General features: G+C 35.4%; 1 protein-coding gene across 2 annotated transcripts in view; it reads left to right on the forward strand.

Annotated features, from left to right (window-relative positions):
- Window positions 1–23,591, forward strand: part of EPHA3 (EPH receptor A3) — a 330,559-nt gene that overhangs the window by 231,619 nt on the left and 75,349 nt on the right. For both annotated transcript variants that reach the window (XM_053565304.1, XM_053565305.1), the window contains exon 6: window positions 21,838–21,962. In XM_053565304.1, coding sequence (XP_053421279.1) covers window positions 21,838–21,962 — 125 coding nt within the window. The remainder of the gene's footprint in view (window positions 1–21,837; window positions 21,963–23,591) is intronic.

Below are 23,591 nucleotides of genomic sequence, written 5' to 3' on the forward strand. Positions count from 1 at the left end.
ATCCAGATCAAGCTGTTGGATCGGTACCATTCTAGCATCATCTTGTTGAAAATGCCCCCAGGACAATTCTTTCCTTTTACATTTGCCTTCTCTACAAAATAAGCTTCTCACAACTATTCTCATGTTTATTACTATTAATTATTTCATTGTATAGATTAGTGGTGTTTGCGATTTTTTTCTAATATATTTTATAACTGGTAGAATTTCCTAGTAATTTCAAATATTTGATTCACTTCTCATGTATCTTTTCAAAGGTGACTGGCATTAGTTTTGATTTGACCAAAGAAACAACCTCTAAGATGACAAGATAGGTTTATTTTAAAAATGACTCAGGCAGAAATGTCTGCTAATGAAAGTGTGTGCTTAAATGCTAACTCAAAATTATGGTAACTTACTAAGTCCCTGGGTTGGGCACTTAGCATTTCTTCCCTGAGTTCACATTTTGCACTTCCCTAGAGTGCAATATGCCTTTAAACTCAAAATACTATGAAAACAATTAGAAAAATGATGCTAATTGTTCTGTTCAAGGCATAGCTCAGGCCTTCTTATTTCTTTTGCCTTTCTTTGGAAATAAAGACCCATGAATTCCTTATCTGTGCCTTGTGTTAAGAACCATTCTTTAAAGGGTGTCCTGTGTAGCCTAAGACATAGCTTGAAAGTTGATATGAGTGGTGCCCTGTGACAGAACCACAGATGTTCATTATATGATATATTTATTTTTTACCCCAGTGGCCCTTACAAAAAGGGCTAGAAGATTGGCTTATAACAAGTCAACTAATGACATGATCTAAAGAGGCCCCTGGTTCAGTGGCTGTTATTACAGCTGTGTCCCATTATATATTAGATACCTAGAACATGCTTGTATTCCGAATGGCATTTATCTTTTGAATTTCAAACATTCCTACCATAAATAAGGATTTTATGCTTTTCAAAATGTTTCACAGTTTAGTCTAGGGAACAGTGAAAGGTTGCTTTTACTTAATGAAATTCACCCTGTAAAGATTTCTGGAGCTAGATGAGCATTTTCTAAGAATCACCTCCACAGACCTGGGTTGCTCTCCTCTATACTGTTCCCTGCTATTCCCTTAGCCTGGAGAGGTGATAATAACTCAAGTTTCACAAAACCAGCAGTGCAGAGACCATTTGAGAGTTGGCCTTTGGTCACAGTTTAATCCTGCCTTCTTTGTTACTTCTTCCTGATAAGAGGTGTCTGAATCTAACATGGAATGTCTGTATTCATGCTGTGGGAAAAGCAAGACGTTTATGTGCATTTTGTTCATGAAATACATGCTATGTCTTAAAAATACTTTGAGTGAAAGCTTGAAAGGCTGACCACCTTCTCCAAGGTCAGGATTATAATATGAAGGAGCTAAAAGCACATGTTTTAAAGCATAATAGTACAGAACTTTTAGAAAAGCTCTAGTAGATGACCTCACTCCAAAACCAATGACCACAATTACTCCTTTCAAAATTAAGTGTGATGGTCAATCTCATCTTCTCCCAGAGCAACTGGCTGCTATTAACCAAGTGTAAGTTTGTTTCTTTTCTTTTTTTTTTGGCCAGAGGCCGGGTTTGAACCCACCACCTACAGTATATGGGGCTGGTGCCCTACTCCTTTGAGCCACAGGCACAACCCAGTTCATTTCTTTTTAAGATGAACATGTCTCCCTATTCTGAGGTATGAATCATCACAAAAAGGAAAATTATTATAGGTGTCCTTGATTCAGGGAGAAATGCAATCATTTTCCTTCTTTACTTCAGTAATTGTTGTGATGGTGGGAGATTAGCCTCTGTAGTTATCGCTGCAGTAACAACTGCTGCCGGGGAGTGAGCTTTCCTCTACCTCCATGGAAACTAAGCAGCTGTCTTTCTATTGCAGTTGGTGCTGGCAGCTGCTTTTGTTTCCTATATTTCTTTATGGAGCCTCTCATTCTAATTGTGGTCACCTGCACAGAGTTTTTTGAGTCACAAAGGCTATAACCAGACATCCTCCCATGACCACTATAAGGAGCCATTCATAAAGCAAGGTGGAAAGTCATGTTCCTTGAACATTGTGGAAGGCATCTATGTGTGTGCACGCATGTGGGATTTGATGCTGGGGGTGGGTCCAGGGAGGAGCTGATTAACATGTGTGAAAAGCCCCAGATTGACAGATGTCAGGATATCAACAACATGGGAGGGGTGTCCACCCATCCGCTCTTGTCCTACACAGAAGAATCACAGCACGATGAGAGCCAAAGATAAGCCCAATGAATGAAGTCTTTTACTTGTGCACAGTTAAAAGAAAATGTTTTCATTGACCAGGGTTATATTTATTCACTCAAACCAACATTTTAGTTTGGTGTATATTTCAATCCCTGCTTTCCTCCCAGAGTTTTGTTAAAGAGGATTAATACAAGCCTGGGCTATTATGAGATTTGTAAGGAGCTTGGCTGTGGAACCAAAGAAAATAGCTCTATCAATTTATCCTAAACAAAGCTATGTATATATCTACTCTTTCTTTAAACACAGTTTCTGGTTTTTGGTACTAAGTTATTTTTTGGTCCTGCATTTTCAACACTCTTTGCTGCTTTTAAAAGATTTTCATATAACTTATTTCATAAAGAGGCTCCATTTCCTAACAATATTGTATTTGTTCAATTTAATTCCAAAAATATTTAATATGTATAAAATTACATGACAAATACCATGCTATTTATTGCAAGAAGATATAAGGATAATTAATACATACTTGCTTCTCTAAGGGAATTTATAATTACTTCAACATTTCATCAACTAAATATAGTTTGTGCAAAGAAAATGCATTGGAATAAAGGAAAAGAATGGTTATTTCAAGTCTGAATATAGAGGAAACTTTTATTGAAGAAATGGGGTTTAAGGTGATGAGGATTTAATAGGAGCAAGTGCGAGCCAGGATATTAGAGGCTGGGGAAAGGAGCAGAGAGCTTAAGAAGGCAATTTTCTTTTCAGACATAGCTGTTCCGCTGAAGCAGAGGAGGAAGGAGGATTGAGTGAGCAATGCTAGGTGGAAAGGTGGTTTGAGGTCTGCACCGTTTTGAAGGATTCTCTTTCACTGTGGTGGACACACACACTCATTCGTATTTCCAACCATACTTTGTCAAGGATACAGAACTTAGTGGAAATAGATGATCTTCAGTCATGATAGCAAATACAGCACCTCTTAGCTCAGTTCTCCACCCTAGCTTGTGGCTTCCTACAGAACGACACCCATCTGTGCAGCAAGGGCCCTGCCAGACTTGGACACATACAGACATCCTGCTTCACCATTGCCCTTTAGTACTCTAGACATAATAAACCTGTGTCATGCATTCTGGGAAAACAGTGCATCAAAACTTTATCTTGAATTTGAGGAGGTATTTACACATACTGAGTTCTTTTGGTACCAATATTCCAACAAGCAGGGAGGAATAGAGGACAGGAGAGTCAGTGTCCTTCTGTCCTTCAGACTGTCTCTGCCTCCTACCTGCTCTTGGCACAAGAAGCTCATTTCCTAGAAGAGCCTGTCATGCAATTTCTTTACCTGGTCAGACACACATAGGTATTTTTCCTTCATTTTATAGGTAGTGGTGCTTGTGTATGTTATAGATGGTTTAGTACAGGGTGGTTTGGTAGAAAGATATGTAGATTTGGGGGTACAAGAGTGACATTATTTGGTCTAGGACTTAGGAAAATAAATGAAGCTGAAAGGAAAATAAAATAGTTGACAAACTAATCGTAACCCAAATGAGAGGTCATAAAGGTCTGAACTAAGCCTGGGGAAACCGGAGAGATGACCTTTCAGAGATTAAAACCAGAATGTGAGAATTGACCAGGAGGGAACTACAGAGCAAAGGGGAGTTGTAGCTTACTCAATGTAGGAATAATTTAAATAAGTGTGACATAAGGAATATTAAAGTAATGGATCAAGTACAAGAAGACAAAATAGTACATTTTAGAACTGATGAAAGTGAGGCAAAATGTAAAATACGGTTGTTCATGCAGACGGTTGTACAAACTAAACAACTGATAACTAAGGTCTGATTTTTGGGAATGACCTTAAATATTTGTATATTTGTATATTTGAGATTCGTGAAAGCTTAAGAGAAAGTAGATATGTAGTATGAAGTTTAATAAAAAATAGCATCAATGAAAGAAAAATCTTGTGAACAGCAACAGACAGCAGCTAAGCATTGGAGAAGGAGCCAGCTTTGGAAATACAGCTCAGACTTTCACTGGGAAACAGTTGTATATACAACTCATTTATAAAATTGTACACGTTTTGTCCCCTCTTCGTTCCTCCTCGAGGAATACAAGCTTTATGAGGGCAGTGAACTTTTGCCCACTTTGTTCATTGGTGCATCATTGATGTAACTCCTCAGTGATTAAAAACTAGTGGGCATTAAATAAATGTCTGTTAAATGCATATGTAGTCAGTTAGCATACATCCTGTTGATTCCAGCAGCCCAAACTCTCTTCTGTTTCTACAACATTCTTTCTATTTTCACCTGATAAAACTAATGTAGTTTTCATCATCTCCCATCAGATTGTTACAATAACCACTAGTCTAGAGTAGCTCTTACACCTCATCTGTTTGACAAAGTACCTTAAATCCAAGTGTTTCGCTGTGATTTGCAAAGGTCTCTGTGACCTGATACAGGCCCACTGACATTTAATACCTTTCCACTTTATGGCCCATGAATACAATTCCTTGTAATCCTGCTTACACTCTCTGCAGTCTCATGCCATTCTAACTTTATTTAATCTAGAGCCACTTGCAAGAAATTCTACTATTTCCTTTATTCACCTGGTCCATTTCTCATCCCTTGAAAACCAGTTCATGAGTTACTTTCTGTGGCAAGTTTCCATTTCTTGACTGGAGTAAGCAAGCTTCCCTTGAACTTGCAGAGGAGTCAGTTCTAATTCTGCCACGGCTCCTACCAGATGAAGTGACTCCTCAAAAGCTAGACTATTTACCCATGTCTGCCAAACATTGATAAAATAATTGCTGGATTGATCTTATTGTCACATAGTTTCAATCATGTCACTTGACTACTCTGAATAATGGCTCCCCATAATATACGGGAAAAAAAATTCAAACTTGTTAGCCTCAAAATGAAGGCCCTTCCCACTTGACTTAACACAAATCTCTAACCTCATCCCCTTATTCCTTGTTACAAAGATGAACTTAACCCTTCTCTAGTCTCTCAGAAATTTTACAAATTTGGAAACCTTCACCTAAAATGCTCGGAAATTTTACAAATTTGGAAACCTTCACCTAAAATGCACTTACCTTATATATATAAAGTGTTTATTGTTCTGTAAGACCCAGAGTAAGTGCTAGCACCTCCATTAATTTTTCTCTAATTCTTCTCAACTGGGAATAACTGCTCTCATCTGAACTTCCATAACATTACACAATCTGCTATCTGTATGTCTCATGATACCTCTCTATCCTGATTTGTATTACAGTGGCATTTTATGTGCATTTAATCTTCCCTACTGTATTCTAAGTTCTTTTAGGGCATGACCCAGGCATGGCCTCCATTAGTCTCCTTCTTAGTAGCAAGCTTGGGCTTTATCCAGATGGGCACTTTTAAATAAATTTTATGTGAAAGAGATAGAAGAGAAATCTGGTCAGGGTATTTGGTACTAGTGGTTTTGTAGAATTAAACAGAATGCTAAAGCCACTGCTGTTGGTGGCTGTGGAGGTATGATATTTTTTAAGAGTCAGTTTAGAATAAAATTTGAAAACGGAATTTGGATTGTAGTGTTAGAGTGCGTGCAGGGTGACAGGCACCATGTTAACTGTGGGTTCTACATCGTGTATTGCAATCTTCATTAAGAAAAAAAAAGACAAACACAACTATGAGGTAGTATATTAATTAGGGCTGTCCAGAGAAACAGAACTAATAGGATATACAGAGATATATGGGGGGGGGGATTTATTATTGGAATTTGCTTCACAAATATGAAAGCCAAGAAGTACCGCAGTCTGCCATCTGCAATCTAGAGAACCAGGACAGACAGTGATGTAATTCAATCTGAGGCTGAAGAACTAAGGACCAGGGAAGCCAATGGCATAGCTCCCATTCTGACATCCAAGATCTTAAGAACTAAGGGATTTTATGATATAAGTTTCCAAGTCCACAGGCCTGGTACTCAGGACCTTTGATTTCTGAGGGCAGGAGAAGATGGTTGTTGGGAGGACAACAGCTCCTGAAGAGAGAACAAGTTCACTGTTCAGTCTCTTAAGGGATTTGATTATGCTTAAATCTGTGGGTAAGGATGGTCTCTTCACTCAGTCCATCAATTCAAATGCTAATCTCTTCCAGAGACATCCTCCCAAACATACCCAGATATCATGTTTTCACAACTTTCTCGGCATCCCTTACCTCAGTGGACACATACAATTAACTATCATGAGTAGAAATCATTATCTTCCCACTTTTCCATTGGAAGAAACTGAGACAAAGACATGATGTCTAATTTCACACAGATGTTGCTGAATCATAACTTGAACTCAAGTTATCTGACAGCCACGCCCATGTTCTTAGCCATCATTGTCTCCTCCAGTGAGGCACATCACTGAAGGGAAGAGGACTACAGGTTAGCAACTTAATGACAAGTTAATCAGGGCTTCTGAGAACTCAAGGAATGGCAAGATGGAATGGAATCAATAATAGGGTTGAAATGAATGGGGAAGCCTGTTGCTGTCAACACTGAGAAGAAGGATAAAAATAAGACAGAAGCTAAACAGTCACTTACCTACAAGAGGCTGTGGACAGAACTGAGTAAAGTATTAGGAACTTGCTAAGCCCTGGAGTCCATATGAGGTGCCTCTCAAACTGGTACTACAGTTTTTTATCTTTGCACAGCTATACAAAACATCTACAACTTGGTAATGGGCATAAAGTAAAAACAGCAAAGAATTACTATGAAATTATGGAAGTCAATATTGAAATTTTATTACATTTGCTCTTAAGCTATATAAAAATAAATAATTCGAGGTAGTCAGATTCTCTGGAAAATCAACTTTGTACAGTTGTTATGGCCTCTTTTGCAAAAACCTTCACGTTAATCATGTTAATTGTTCACATGTTATTTGTTTCCTTTTTATTTTTATTTTTTTTCTCATTCTAATGATTTTTTTGGTTTGGCTTGTTTTTGGTTAATGATTTTGGGATATTATGATTTGTACCAATGACCACAGCTGCCATAAAAATTCTATTTAAGCACATTTAAACAAAACTAATCTTTTATCTGGCTTCATGGCTTCTTTACTCATTTAATAAAATACCGTGAAGCCTGGGGCTAATAACTTAATATGCCTTAGGAAGGAGCTATGTACAGTTTCCCTGACCATCAGCCAGTGTGTCTTCTCCTGTCCCATAAATCCACTGCTATAAGGTCTGACACATTCAGAATTTTCCAAGGAGTTCTATTAATGGAAAAAGTTGCTCTAGTTTATATTCATCTACTTATTTTATTGCATAAGGCATAGTGATATATGTATATATATAATAGATCACATATTTTATATATTTATATATTATATATCAAATGAATGGAATTGACAAGTAGCAAAGTTTTAAGAGTGATGAGTTATTTTGTATATGGGAATTTGTCATATCCTCATCAATGCTGTTTATCTACGTTGAAGAGAAATAGTTTCTGAGTCACTCGGCATTTGAAGAGCATCTAGAGTGTGTGTGCGGGCACGGGGGCGGCAGTGCTTTCCTATCAAACTAATTGTTTCTATAACGCAATTCTGTATGGTTCACTGTTAGCTTTCTAAATGGTTTCTTCAATTGTAAAAAATTTAGAATTGTTATATCAGAGAGCAACTGGAAAGAAAATGTCACAAGTTTTTTCATAATTAAAAATCTTTCTGCTCTAAAAGATTCAAATACAACTGGTATTGACATTTGCCCACCCTGGAACCTACATCTTTCTTTCATCGAATGGTTTTGGAATCAGCCAGCCACAGTGGCTGCAGATGAGAGGGCAGGGTGTGTCAGAGAAGGGATCTTCAGACAATTCACATCCCTGTGAGTCAGGACCTGGAACGCAGACAGAGGCCTCAGATAGAAAGTTAGGGCTGCATTACTTTACAGTGGGATGGAGCCTGTTGCTTTCCTTGGTAGCGCCCCCCCTGCTCACCCTCAAGCCTAGGTTCAGGCCTCTGTATTCCAATATATTCAAAAAACTAAAACAACTTTTATTCACATATATCACAGATTTTTTTATTCTTTCTAATTGCAAAAAGCTTTGCAATTTGCAATTGGCATATGCGCCACTTCTAAGAATGCTCTGAACCACTTCATCAGGCTTGGCACTGTCGAGACACTGCTTTTGATTGCCAACCTACAAAAGAGAAAGAAAATCACAAAAGAGAAAATGAACAAGTGAGCACAGTTCCAAAATTTGTACGACAAATGTGTTTTAAATCAAATAAATCATCCTTTGGCATGAGCTATTCACTTTACAGTCATTCATTTGAATGGCTTAGTCTGTCTCTTGAAGACTGTGGTTAGCATTATTCTTGATGAATGAGACAGTTACCTTAAATCATAAATAAAACAAATAGAATAACTTAACAGTTGACTCTCAAAAGAAAGTATGTTATCTCACTTGGCACTGGTAATATATTTTAAACTGAAGTATTCAGAAATTCAGTTTAAACCACAAAAGAACCAAGGGTAAATCTCTGTAGAACTGCTGTATAAAAAAAGTAAATTGATCAAACAAACACTACTTGATTAAGAAAATATATGGTCCTCTCCAATATTTTATCAGTTTGCTTTTCTATTCTTTTCATTCTGTAAAAGTGGTTTCAATTCTTATTCTTTTTACTTTCTATTTAACCATAAGAAAAGTTGGAGACTTTACTTTCTAATTTGATTAAAAGTCTCTAGCACAAGAGGGGTTATTTAACTTATAATGGAAATAAAGACTTCTTTAAAATGTAGTTTGAATCTTTGTAGGAGTAAAAACTTACAAAGGTAAATATGTAAATCTTAACCTGTGAGATAAATTGGACTTTTCTTGTTTTTTTGTTTGTGTGTGTGTGTGTGTGTGGTCCATTTGTTTGTTTCAGACATCTAATTTAATCTTCACTTTTAAAGAAATATTCTTGTTCATTTATAGTTTCTTCCACTCATTTTTAAAGCTAAATCCTTAGACAAGAAAGCAACTTAACAAATCTGTAGAATATTTTTGTTATCTGTGTAGGCCATTTGTAGATAAACGGTACACATTTCTGCATCATTTTCTAACATCTGTTTTACCTCACAAAATAAGACTTTGGGAGTAATAATCATGAATTGGCAATGTTATTACACAACATTCTTAAGACAGAAAATTATAAGGAAGAAACAGAAGAGATTTCTTTGCAAGCCCACTGGTATCAATGCCTACAAGGCAGGTGTCTCTTTGGTGAAGTCTGGTAAACAGTGGGAAACAGGATATCATCACCCTGCTGGGAGTGAGTCTCTTGGAGAGAACTTGCTTATCTGTCTCTTTTCGTGATTCCTACTAGACTTTAATTTTCACTCACCATGTGAATTGACAGAAAGTATTTATTCAGAGCTGTATTTTATCATGCTTTCAATCCTAGGCTCGGCCTCTATTTGTGGGTTTCTGCAACATGTTATACTAACATAGAACTCAATTGCATTTTGTAAGGCTTTGAGAGTCACAGGATAGAGAAGATGTTATTACATGGTTTTATTCATCCTTGGTACCAGAATTGAACAAGGGTCAATTAGAATCCCTTTGGCCCAATTATTATGATATAGTGATTGTTATACCGAATATTATGCATAACAAATATCAGGATTTATTAAGACAATAAAAGGATTCATTAAAAATAAATATCTAGGCCAGGTATAGAGGCTCCTGCCTACTATCCTTGCTATTCAGGAGGCTGAAGTATGTGAGTTTCTCACTGGGTTAGGTTTTCTCATGATTCATATGGTTTAAAGAATTTATGCTCTAATTTCATCAAATATTTTTACCCATCTATTTATTGTAATTTTATATTAATATTTGAAAATATAAATATAAATTTTCCCCTGCACTGCATGTCTTCCACCTATATTTGGATTAAAAATGTGTTGGTTTAAGACTTCAAAGTCAAAATAAAAGTTGACGCTAGCATTTAGATGCCAGTTTTTGCAGCCAGTTTTTTTACCACTCTTGAGATAGTTTGTCACAAAGTTATTCATCATTCCCTTAAATGAACATTGGTAATTAGCAATTTGTAGTCCATGAGGACCTTTTAATTTGTCTTCAAAAAGTGACTTTGAACATATGTTATTTTGTTAAATTATAGATGTTAAGTGAATAAAGTCTTCAGTTGCATGTTTTCTTTCTACGATCACTTGTTTCCTGTAAAATCCTGTTGACTTTTTATGGAATGTATTCGAAAATTTTTGTCACAATTTTTCTTCCGTGCTTGTGGTTCTTGATTAATTTCTTCCCATGATCTTTTTTTTTTTTGCAGTTTTTAGCCGGGGCTGGGTTTGAACCCTCTGGCATATGGGGCCGGCGGCGCCCTTCTCCGTTGAGCCACAGGCGCTGTTCCATGATCTTTTTTTTTTTTTAATTTATTTATTTTTATTGTTAAATCATAGCTGTGTACATTAGTGCAATCAAGGGGTACAATGTGTGTGTTTCATATACAATCGGAAATATTCTCATCAAACTGTTCAACGCAGCCTTCATGGCATTTTCTTTGTTATCGTATGTAGACACTTGTATTCTGCATTTAGTAAGTTTCGCCTGTACCCATTCTAAGATGCACCGTAGGTGTGGCCCCACCCATTACCCTCCCTCCACCAAAACCTCCCCACTCCCTTCCCCTTCCTTGGCCCTTTCCCCAACTATAGCACAAGACTATGGGGAAATGATCTTTTTTTTTAATTCAAAAATTTCCTTTTACTTGGATTAATTCTTTTTAATCTGATTTCATGGCCCATCATTTTAGTAGAATCTAGTTACCTAAAGTAACTAGTAGTGAGCTACCTAAAGTACTTCCCAACCTGTTTCTAGATGGATTTTGTAAATGAAAAGACCACAAACATTATTTCATCTGTAATTGCCTATGTACTGGAAAGTTTAAATTGAATACAAACATTAATGGAATATTCATTTCGTATGTACAAACTTGTAAATTTCTTATATTGTTTAGAACCCAATGTCTGATCTTTCTAAAGTCTTATTTCAGCATCTCCTTTTAGAGATTAAATCAACACATTGAGCCAAAAGTCAATTTGACATTCAGCCATCCCTAAGGTTGACTAAGAGTAAAAGCATCTCACTTTAGCTATTCAGAAAAACAAGGTATATGCATAGGTCGATACATGTATCTGAAAACCAACTGTGAACACCGGTGCAATATAAAGGGTAAGAAACCCAGTCATATTTGAAAAATAGACTGCCAGACTTCTCAAACTTCAAGTTGCTTTGCCTCTAGCATTTTTCCCTTATTTTTTTTTTTCTAGCTAGGTGTATTTTGAAGGAAATTTAACTTGAAAAGCATGTTTTTAAAGCTAAACCACAGACTATACAATGTGAATAATAAAGATCTTCAGCTTGTTGTTTTTAAAGTTCAGAAAAAATCTGACGGACCAGGCCAGCAATACTTAATAATGCCTTCATAATAGTTTCATGCAGATTTTTCTTCAATAAATGGCTTGAAAAAATAGGGGGAAAAGGATGGAACACAACAGAAAAATAATTAAAATCATTAAAACCCATATATTATTTAATCAGCTCTTAATTCTGGTGCAGCACGTGTACTACTTTTTACTTCAGGTGATTTTTTTAAATAAATTTGTTGGGGTATATTTACGTCTCTCAAAATACACCTATTTCAAGAGTCCATTGAAATAATTTTTGGTACTTTCTTGACTCCTGCCACTCTATCCATAAATCAGTTTTAAAATATTTTCTTCCCCTCAATAAGTATTGATGTTAAACCCATCATTGCATTTGTCTTATAGATTTCACTATAAACTCAAATCTCAAGGTCTTCCTATGGAATTTAGTTTTTTCACAAATAAAACAACATGAAATTACTTAGTTTACTTCACAAACTTGCAAACGAATGTTTAAAATTTTTCAACACAGTAAAAATGTAGCATCTCCCTGTACAAACCAAAATCTTCATAGCTATATCAGAAAATGCTTACTCTGTGTAGGATTTTCATAATTTTCTTTTAGCTATTGCAGTAGAGACCTAGAAAGGCAGGAACCTAAATACACACATTGAAATTAAAGCCAAATCCTTAGAAGAAATATTACTATATTTGAACCCACATCATTTTCTTTTTAGCTTTACTTATGAAATCTAAAAATGGAACAACTTAAGGCTATTTTTCATAATATGCTAACATTTTTATGGTGTGTGTTAAAATTAATCAGCTCCAATTTTCAAAATTCTGAGGTCAATTATGGAAAGTATTCATAATTGAAAAAATATGCATTGATGCATTTTACTGTTTTAGATAGAATGGAGACCAGAATTGTTCCAAAATTCATGGCTAGCTAAAAAGGTATTTGAGAAAAATTCTTCAGCTAAATTAATCCTGTGACTGTGACTAACAAAGAGGTCGAGCCACAGGCATCATGAAAATTAAGCAGCAAGTTGTTTTCCTCTCCAATTTTTCCTTTGCTTTCTGTTTGGATTTTTAAGAATTTCTATTTGTGAAGACTAAATGTATCTGTTGCAACTACACATTTGCATTTCTTAATCAAGTGATTTGGGGTGAAGAAGGAGAGAATTTGGGACAAAAAGAAGTGGAAAGTATTAGTAAGTGAAAGCAGAGACAGTTTAAATTTTACAGCCAAAGTTGAAATTTTGCAGGGCTGATTGCTTCGAGGAACTCTGTAAGTCTCTGTCAGTATTCTTTTTGTTTGTGTAAATATGCAAAACACTCAGATTGGAATATTCCCCACCTGCATCCTTCAGACAACTAGATAGAAAAAAAAATCAATAAACCCTATCTCCTTTTTTAGTACTTAATTTGTTATATTTTAATTGAAATTTGATAATGGATTTGGGATGCATAGCTGGAGGAGACATAGAATGATTATTAGGATTCATGGTATAATTGTCAAAGCCTTTAACTTTGTCCTATTTTACTTAAAGTGTTTGGGATTTCTTTTGAATTAGCATATGAAGACTGTTGTGTTCTTTAAGAGTATGCCTATGGTAAATGTAAGTTTCTGGCATCACAGTAACCTAGAATTAGGGCTTCCCGGAAAGATGATTTTATGGAAATCAAAACATTGTCTGATCTATATAGTAACCCACCAAAATTGTTCTCTTTTCTGGAATACTCTTGTCCCACTTTTTTAAGCCAATGAGTGTTTCTATAAAGTAAATTGGATAGCTCTGAACTAATTTCCAAAATCTGATTTCCAAATGTTTGAACAGACTTCATAGATTTCCTGTTACTGGAAGTTTAGGCTTTTACCTCCCTAAAGGAAGGGATCAACTTATATGATTTCTCAAGGGGACCCCTCTCTCTGCTTCAATTAGTCTCTGCTAGTCTTGGGGTAGGATTGCTCGGCATATACAAGACATATGGGCCAGGCATATATAAGCCATATATTAAGCAGAATATCTCAACATTTTTTTCCACATACATGACAAATAACACTTGGATGCAAAGTGTGCTTCCTATGGTATCTATTATTTTTAACCAAGTTTGAAAAGGTATAACAGAGAACAAAATTTTATGATTCCTATAGCAATGAAGACTTAAGCAATGCTCACTCACTCATGCATCTGATACTTCCAGGGTCAATTGTCATTCCTATAGGAGTACATCGATTTCCTTCTCACTCACCCAAGAATATACTGAGGTGAGAATGAAATTATTATAGGGCCACAGTTGTATCCACACAAATGCATGTGTATAAACAGGCATATCTGTGTGTGTCTCAGATTTTGGTACCTCAATTAAAGCAATTTATTATTTGTAGCACAGACTCCAAATTATTGTATTACCAACCGAGTTGCAGTGCTTTGAAGAATGGTGGCTAGTCTCAAACAACCATGACTTCATTTTCTCTTTCTTTTCATTTCTTTTCTTAAAAAGATAAAAGGTCCAGCAAAGACTAAGCAAAATTGCTTCTTTGAGGCCTCAAAAGTACCAGACAGGACTACGTAGTGCCAGACGTGGGTATTAGCTTATAATTTAGCATTACCATCTAAACGACAATATAGGCTCCCTAAAATCATTGGGGCTAATCAGCAGTAACAGGAATCTTACAGATGGCAAGCCTGTAAGTGTAGAAATACCTACCTATCCTTTAAATAGCACACTAAGTTGAAACTAATTATTACCAAAGCTGTTGCAGGCTGCTTTTAAACTTGCATTATACATCAAAGACAGTAGCTCCTCATGGCGGTCTGAATGTTTGCATCTCTTCCAAATTCATGTAATGAAACTTAATCACCAAGATGGTGCTATTTGGAGGTGAGCCTTTGGAAAGTGAGACTACGGTGGCGCCTGTGGCTCAAGGAGTAGGGCGCCGGTCCCATATGCCGGAGGTGGCGGGTTCAAACCCAGCCCCCGCCAAAAGAAAAAAAAAAGGAAAGTGAGACTAGAGCCCTCATGATCGGAGACACAGCTGAATGTTTAAATCTATGAACCAGGACATGAGCTCTCACCAGAGGCCGTATTTGACTGCATCTTGATATTGGACTTCACAGCCTCTGTCACAACAAGAAATAAATGTAAGTTGTTTATAAGCCACTCAGCTTATGGTATTATTTTAGCAGCAGCTTAGACAGACTAAGATAAAGTCTCTGGGTTTGAAGAGTGAGAAAAAAAATGACAACAAGTTTATGGACATGTCAGATATTTCTTCAGATATGTCATTACTTCTCTGTCAAGGCGAGGTCTTCTGCATGCTTGGAAAAACCTCTAGGATTATACTATTTTATGATAGATTTGCTAGTATATTGCATTTTCCAAAAGCAAGCAATTATGAAAAAAAACTGTTGTATTTGTATTATTTCCCACTTACACAATTTCTTATTTTAGAAATTAATCAACTTCAAGTAGACAATAAGTGTTTTAAATAGCTATTCGTCAATATTAACCTCCTTCACACTGAAGCCTTATATTTAGATATCTCATACATGAAGATTCTGATTCTGTCAAAATATTAAAGAATGTTAAAAGAAGGATAATCTTGGTATTTTTTCAAAAAGGAATTTGAAGGTCAATTGAGAAATTGAAAAACAGGAATTTGTCACAATGAATTCAAGAAATAATTGTCTATAAAATGAAATCTTCTCCATTATCACTGTTTTTTTTTTATTTCCTCATGTTAAGATCGAAATGAGATTAAAAATATTAAATACCTTCTTCAGTCTTAAAAACTACTTTGCGGTCTTTCAAAGTAAATAATTAAAATTTTGTTGTCTTCTAAAAATTTAGAACAGAGAAGGCTATATCTTAAGCATATACTATTAACAACATTTAGAAAAAAATTCTGGTCAGCTCAAAATTTATTTTCAGGGTGTTGCATCTTAAAATGTTTTTCTCCAAGCACCATTGATTTGGTTGAGAAAACTACTTTTCTCTTTACTACAGAATTTGAATAAAATAATGTTACAGGAAGTGGTCTCTCTCCTAAGCATATTTTAATTATCACTTTTGTTTGAATTTTATTATTTTAAAATTAGGAGCTAAACAAAGTCCATCTTTCAGAGGAAATATCTACTATATACATAATACTTAGTATTGTGAGGCTGATCAAACTGCTTTACTAGATTTAGACAACACTGACGCTATGCTAGGCACCAAAGACACTGAGGGACTACAGTTTATCGGGATGACATCCTGGTCAGGGGTTGATGTAATTACAATTCAGTGCAGTGGGCTAATTATTAATAATAGGAGAATAAGCAACTATCTTAGGGAAGGTCAGAGGAAGGAGCTTATTAACTATTGCCTAAGGGACTCAGGAAAAGCTTTATGGGGGATTATATTAGCAAAGGATTTTGAAGGATAATGAGTGGAAGTGGTTTTCCAGGTGGACAAGGAAGAGATGGAGCATTCCACGCAGGAGCACCAGCATGCACAAATGATGAACTAAAGAACTGTTTTTAAAATTTTAGCTTTTAATAGAGAGTAATAAATGATAAAGATGGTGTGTATATTGCAGGCTTGCGAGAAGCCTTAAGTAACAATGATATGAACATCAGAGCACATATCCTATTATAGTCCAGAATTTTCCAAATGCTTGTGCTCTTGACAGCTTTCCACTTCTCATCTTCTTTAAACTATCAGATTCTTATACCTTTCCTTTGGAGCTGCAACTTATTCACTGCATAAGTATAGGAAATCCATAATTAAAATTATGAGATTTTGGAGGAGAGCAGAGTCAATATTTCACTTGTCAATTATCTCAATGAATGTCAATATTTCATTTGCTTTTAAAAATAGTGAATCATCAAAAAGTGTAGAAAGTTGAAGTTCTGGAAAGGTTGAGATGAAAAGCACAGAATCCAGGGCTGGTGAAAAATGGTCAGGGTCTGAATGAAGGCAGTGCTCGGAAACTAGAATTAAGTAGAAAGAAAATCCATCAGCTTTCAGAAGGTGGAGCTGATTGGCTAGCTTGCTGATCAGGGAGAAAATAGAATCAGGTATAACTCTGAAATTTCACACTGCATACACTGCAAATTGATGAGGCCTTGTGGCTAAAGAAAGAAAATCTCTAGAACACTAGTTTTGGGGAAATCAGGGTATTAATGGTAAGGTGATGAAATTATGCTATGAATGATTATGCTAAAAGTGTTTCTGCATTTAATAGAAGTGTTCACTTCTGTAAAAACAGTAAGAAGAAAACATTCTTAAGTGGGCATGTTAATGAATGGTAAAGAAAAATAAAGGCCTAATACTTCTAAAGGCAAGTCTGATTCAAAAGGAAAATCTTTCAACCATTTACTGCATGATATTTTCCCATGGAGATAATTTTTAAAAGCTTTGGCTAAGAAAAGAAATACCGAGCCCCTTTTGTTATTATTTTAACTTGTCCAATCTCTAAACCACAGAGATACCTCAGAGGTTCATTAGAAATTCCCAAACCTAGAAAGAGGAAGGTCCCAATAAAAATAAGCAAACCAAACCAGATCCTTTAGGAGTTGAATTTTGAAGTTTTCACTTCCTGATTTTAAGGAAGGGTCATATTTTAGTTGCAGAATAGTGGTAAATATAGCTTTAAAAATACCATAGTTAAAATAATGGGTCCCTTCTGTACCTGTCAGTAGCTTTGGAATGTACAAATATCAAGTGTGATTCTAATACAAATTGTGACTGAGAAAGTCCCATCCTTAACCCAGTTAGCTTACAGGAAGACCTTTTTAAACTTTCCCATTGTGATTTGTTTCTCTGTTATTTCATTAAATGTAGTCAATGATTGAGCTTATCTTGTTCTTCCTCTACAAATGAAGGAAGAAACAATCTTTTAGAAAAAGCTTTTTTTCCACCTGTAGGTAGGGATTTGAATATTTACCACTAAGGTTGATGTTCTTTATTTTCCTGTCACACTTCCGAACTTCTCATTGCTTGTTACTGATTCAAGAGGCTGTCATTGCAGTGGCCTGGACTCAAGGAATAACCCGTGAACAATTCAACTCCTACTTCCTAGAAAGTTATGTCTCCTTAGAACAGAAATTGAAAGACCATTCAATGCCAGCTTTCCCAAAACACTTATTACTAGAGAAAATAGTTTGAAAATATCTGTATAGACCTATCTCATGACAGAATGGAATGAAAAAAAAATGAGCACTTCCACCAGGATGCAGTTCAGAATTCCCTTAGTACTCAGATTGTTTGGAAGTTTTCAGTAATGTAGTGAAAGTCCAAAACAGCTTCATGGAGAATGGTTAAGTGTGTTCTTCATGAGCTATCCTGTCCCTCTGAGCCCTCACTATCTTTCTCTTGTATGTATACTCATCTAAGAAATATCTCAGTCGAAATATAATCCATATGAATTTACCAAGTATATCATACCTCCTTTCTGCATTGTTTTACAAAGGAAACAGCTCCTGGGTGTACCCAGAACAGCAAAAGCTAAAAATCAAATATTTTCTTCCTCTCAAATACAAAGGCCAAAAAATGTATTTTATACGCTAACACATTATTATATTAAGCTTCATAAAATGTGTTATTGTTGCAGGGAAACGAGCCCCCATGGAGAGAAAGAAACACCCCAACATCTGTGTTTACAAGAGGAAGGACTTTATTTTAGCTGGTGGACCCATGGTGGACTAAAGTCCAAAAATGGTCCAGCTCCTGACTGGCTCTGTCCCTTCCCTTTTATCTCCAGCCAAGGGTTCCTTGTCCAAGGGTACCCTTCTCATTGGTCAGTTTGATTTGAGCTGGAGAAGATGGGCACGGGAAGCTGGAGAAGATGGGCACTGGAAGCAAGCATTAGTTTCAAAGTCCCAGGAAGTTAAGTTTCTACAAATTTCTAAGAGCTGAATCATCACAGGAGGACTTTGCAGGAGTGTCCTTGGAGCTCCTGTGAGAAGCCTTTTGTTATTTTAGACCTTACCGTTCCCAGGTATCCTTCCTCATTATGTTCATGTTGTTTTAACTTTCTACCCATTCTTCACTTTTTTTCCCTATAAAACTGTCCATTTACTAACCTGCCTAACTAACTTCCTGGACCTCTTTCTCTGTACCTTATTCTTTCATGAATTTCTTCCTCTCAATAAAAAAAATGTTAATAATCATCACTTAAGGTATGAAGGCTACTCAGGTGCTCACTAGTAAATTGGTATTTTAGGATTTTGCTAGGGAAAACTTATGCTTTCTCTTTCTTCTTTTCTTTCTAGCTTCCAGAATTTCTCTGGTCTTAAGTTCTAGTTTTTTTTCCATTTCATATAACTATACCCCTCCATTCTTTTAAATAACAAATTTTAAAAAACAAAGGAATAAGAATAAAATAAATCAAATCTAGCTTATGGTATATGTTGCAATGCCATATTGTTTTTAATACAGAAAGAAATTAAAGAATTCCTATGGATTTGAAAATTAGTAATTGGAACAAATCATCCTTATGGAATAAAGGTTAATGAAAAGAAGCATAATACATAACCTTTCTAGTTGAAATTATAAGTCATGTTGCAGCACATAAAAATGGATAAATAAAACTTCAAAACATGAATTGAAAAGTATTCTAGAAAATGTTTTTATAATAAAAACATTGATAAAATAAGGTACCCACGGAATTTGTTCCTGCAGAAAGTTTTATTATGTACATCCTAACATTATTTATAAGGGGATGGAAAAACAATTTTTGTTAATTATTTATTAATATTAAAATATTGATGAGCATTACCTAAAAGTAGTAGACTTCCAGCTGGTGTACTTGATTGAACTGTACTGAAAAGCAGCCAGCTAAGGGGTGTGTACTAAAGGAGCAGAACAAATGACTTAACAGGGGCCTAAAAGCAGCAATCAGGAAAGGTTCATTTAACATAGAGATGGCACAAGCTTCAAGCAATTGCCTCTACTTAAGTAAGTGTGGAATTACAAAAGCCTATTTATTACAGTCCAACAGGGCCCAGCAGCTTGCTTAAGGATCTTTGAAGAAATTCAGCAGTTATAAAGTCTTGCCCAGCGCAGATGCAATAAAATCTGGACAGACCCCCCAAAACAGCCTGCAAAACTGTCATTAAAAAGTTAATACAATCTTCATCAAAATTGTTCTTTGAAATGAATTATGTTCTCTCTCTTCTTTTTTAAAGGAGGGATGCTATACCCGGTTATTTTCAAAACTTCTCAGAAAATGTACTTGAACTGTTAGGAAAAATAAAACAAATTTCACGGTGGTATGGAATTAAGTGTAGGGCTCAAGGGTTTAATAGGAAAGGGTTTCAATGTTAAGCTTCTTTGAAACGCTCTCTAAGCACACATTAAAAGTTGGTCTATTAATGGACTTTATTCAAGAGAAATATTAGTGGAATTTCTTTTTTGTTTGTACAATAAGCAAAATTTGATTCCAAGGATGTTGGAGTTGTAATTTGTTTATTAGTGACTGGATAATGAATTGATTTTTCCAAGTATTAAGAGTTCAAAAAATTCTTAAAAATTCAGTATATTGATTACAGAAGCATATAAGGGATATTCTTATAAACATTAAATATTTTTATAAAACTTCAGTAAGATATCATAAAAATAACTTATCTTTTGCTTGGAATCAACTTTAGAGCAGCAAACCACAGGGAGGGGCATGAGTGTGAGGCCTGTTTGGGAACTAAAACAGAGGAAAACTGAACAGATGAGGAATAGACATGAGAGGATATTGGTCGCTAATGAGGGCAAAACGTGAATAAAAACATAAATGTACTTTTCCATTAGAAAAGCAACACCTACATTTTCCCTTAGCAAAGGCTTAAGTCACCATTCCCAGGTCAAAAGAGTAAAAAATACTTTAATTAGAAAAAAGTTCCTATGGAATCTCACAAGTAATTGAAACAAGTGTTTGGGAAAGTTTTGCAATGGATTCTACATTTTGATTGACAGTTTTCACAGAAGTGGCACAAGGCAAACTTAGTGAAAGTTCTATTTGTAAGTGTGTAATAAAAGTGAAAGGTATTTACAGAGAGGAGCAGTTTAAATGAGAGGTTGGATGCAAAAGTCATCATGTGATGATCATAGTGACATCAAATAAAGAAATAGGGAAATTCTGCTGGCTTTTGTGGGGATACAAATATATAGGGTTGTAATAATCCCTAATTTGAGAAAAATCTATAAGAAAATAGGTTCTTTAACAATGAAAACAATTCAACAGTTAATCTAAAAATTCCTGAGTTTTGCTTTGTTAGTTTTTTGCAAATTTATTTTACTACATTGCATTAAGCCAGGCTGCCCCTGAACTCCAGTGAGACATTTTGATTGGCTGGTACACCAAATTTGAGATTCGAATCCAGGAACACTTGAAAGGAAAGTTTGCATTTTTCTTTCTAATGGAAGGTTTGAAGTAGAAAATCACTTGAAATATATTTAATCTTCAGTTAGGAATGAATGTGACCCTACTCTATCTGATCAGATGGGGTTTTTAATTCGTATTCTATGTTTTTGAACATAGCATAGCCAGAGTCACCATCAAATTAGGTATTTCAAAATATATCTACATAATTTTAATACACATAGCAGTAATTTTGTTTGTACTTCTTATTAAATATTTTTTGAGAAACAAAAAGTTAAAAGTAGATGACTTGTTTTCTATATTGTTTTATTCATGAGAGAATTTTGTCACAAGTGAAGACCTACCGTATTAAGTCCTAAATCATATCTATTTTATAGTACGCTAAATATTATTATTACCTATGGATACTATGGGACTCCTTGTGCATAATGGATTCCAGTCCTCTTGTAGAGTTGCATATGAAAATGTTATCAATGAGCTGAAGAGTCTGGCATTAATAACTTTGCAGCCTTGTAACAAATAGGTAGTCCTGATGTTTTGTTCTTTTTAAAATATATCAAATATATTTCATTGCTCACATTATAGTAGCAGATTGAAAACATCTGCTCACTTGCCACTAGTCTACCAGCAGCAGAGAATATCTGCTCATATTCCATTGGCCTGCACGTACCAGGGCTATAATCCAGCTGCTGAGCCTGGATATGGAGCCAGATTAATACTCAAGAGCCTTGGAAATGGAAACAGTGCTTTCTTGCCAAAGGTTAAAATCATGACAGATTTCAGTTGCTTGTTCCTATTTCTCTATTCTTTGCCATCCTTCCCAATTCTTTACCTTGGTCCCTCCCACCATCTCCTCCTATCCTCTCTCAACAGCTCCATCACCTGTCATGGCGATTAAGAAAGATCGGACATCCAGAAACACCATTTCTTTGTCCTGGCAAGAACCTGAGTACCCCAATGGGATCATATTGGACTACGAGGTCAAATACTATGAAAAGGTGGGGTAACGATGCTGCAGGGTTGGGTTATTGCGTATGTCTTCTTACAAGCTATGCTCTTCAAAGAAATCAGTGAAGTTACTAATCCACGTTGGAGCTCTGGTTAGAACTTTGGTTATGAAGCTCCTTTGATTTGTAGGTAAAACATGGCATTTAGAAAGCATCTTGTCCAATGCCCCTCATTCCACAGAAATAAGCATCATCCCATAGGCTGCTACTAGCTTAAGCCAATTGGTTACGGCAATAGACATGACATTTGTGTGCTTTCACATCAAGATCCCTGCTCTACCGTCTATTCTATAATGATTCCTTAGTCTATTGATAAACCATTTTTTAATTTGTTGACTCAGCATCATTTTCTGACCTTCATATCAATTTCATTCAAGACAGATAGTAATACTGCGTTAGTAACAAAAAATGTTGTGTTATTGAACCGATGATGAAACGCTTTCTTGACTCTAGAAGAAAATCGAAATGGTAGGGGTGAGTGGAGAAGTTTGCCTCACATTATAAAATTGTGGTTTAATAATATAATGATAAAAATGTAGGTACACATTTATTTCTGCATAGAATTTAGGCAATGATATTTCATTATTCTAAATAACACTTATTTTTCCTTGGTTATATATCGTGGTAAAGTTTGAAGGAAAGACATGGTTAAATCCTATAATTAGAGCTGGTTGGTTGTATAACTCCTAATGTGAACACTACATACCTGTATTTATGCATCTGCTGCAGCTTACCAAGTATTTCAAATGGAATTAAATACAAATTCTGTATGCATACAGTAGATTATGTTTACAGAACATTTCTACCTCTGCTATGATAATCTTATTAAAGTTGGAAAATAGGTTCTTTTACAAATAGGGAAACTGATTACATAGAAGAAAACTGAGAGTCAGTGGCTTTAGATAGATTTTCCACAGCCTCAATGCTAACAAATATTAGGTCTCTGTTTTGAATCCAGGGAGCCACAATTCCTTGCTTAGTTTGTTTTCCCCTATAACACATACTGCCTTTGACATGAGAATGGATCATTACAGGTACAAGAAAAATTGGTATAGTCACCTGTACAAAAATGTATAATGTGTAAACATTCTTTTGCATTATGTACTGATTTCCTTTCCTGAAGTAGATGTATTTCACAACTATGATACAATACTATATTTTTTTCATACTCTCTTCTATGGGGAGATGGTATTTCATTGTCATTGAAAGAAATCAAGGCCTAATAAACCTTCTGTGCCCAAATCATAGTATAGATAAATAAATAATCTCCTAGCTTTCAGTCATCATCTGTGGTAAAGTGGTAAAGTCAAATACTCACGTGATCATGATATTCTATTTTTAGAAGTGTCACAGGACAGAACAGGCCAAGATAAGAATCCATGTTTAGAGACAAAAAATGGAACAAAATCAAAAGAAAATTAATGATGTACCTCACTCAGTTCAGACTGGATGGCAGAACTGGAAAAATATCCTACTTTTTATTGTGTAAGACTGATTACAAAGTACAATTTTCTATATTCATATCTTTTACAAACATAACAAATTTTCTGACTTTTTTCAACCACCCTCAAAAAGAAAACAATAGACATCATTATTTTTTAAGCAATTTAAATCCATCCA

Source organism: Nycticebus coucang, chromosome 16 (assembly GCF_027406575.1).
Source record: "Nycticebus coucang isolate mNycCou1 chromosome 16, mNycCou1.pri, whole genome shotgun sequence".
Classification (NCBI taxonomy): Eukaryota; Metazoa; Chordata; class Mammalia; order Primates; family Lorisidae; genus Nycticebus; species Nycticebus coucang.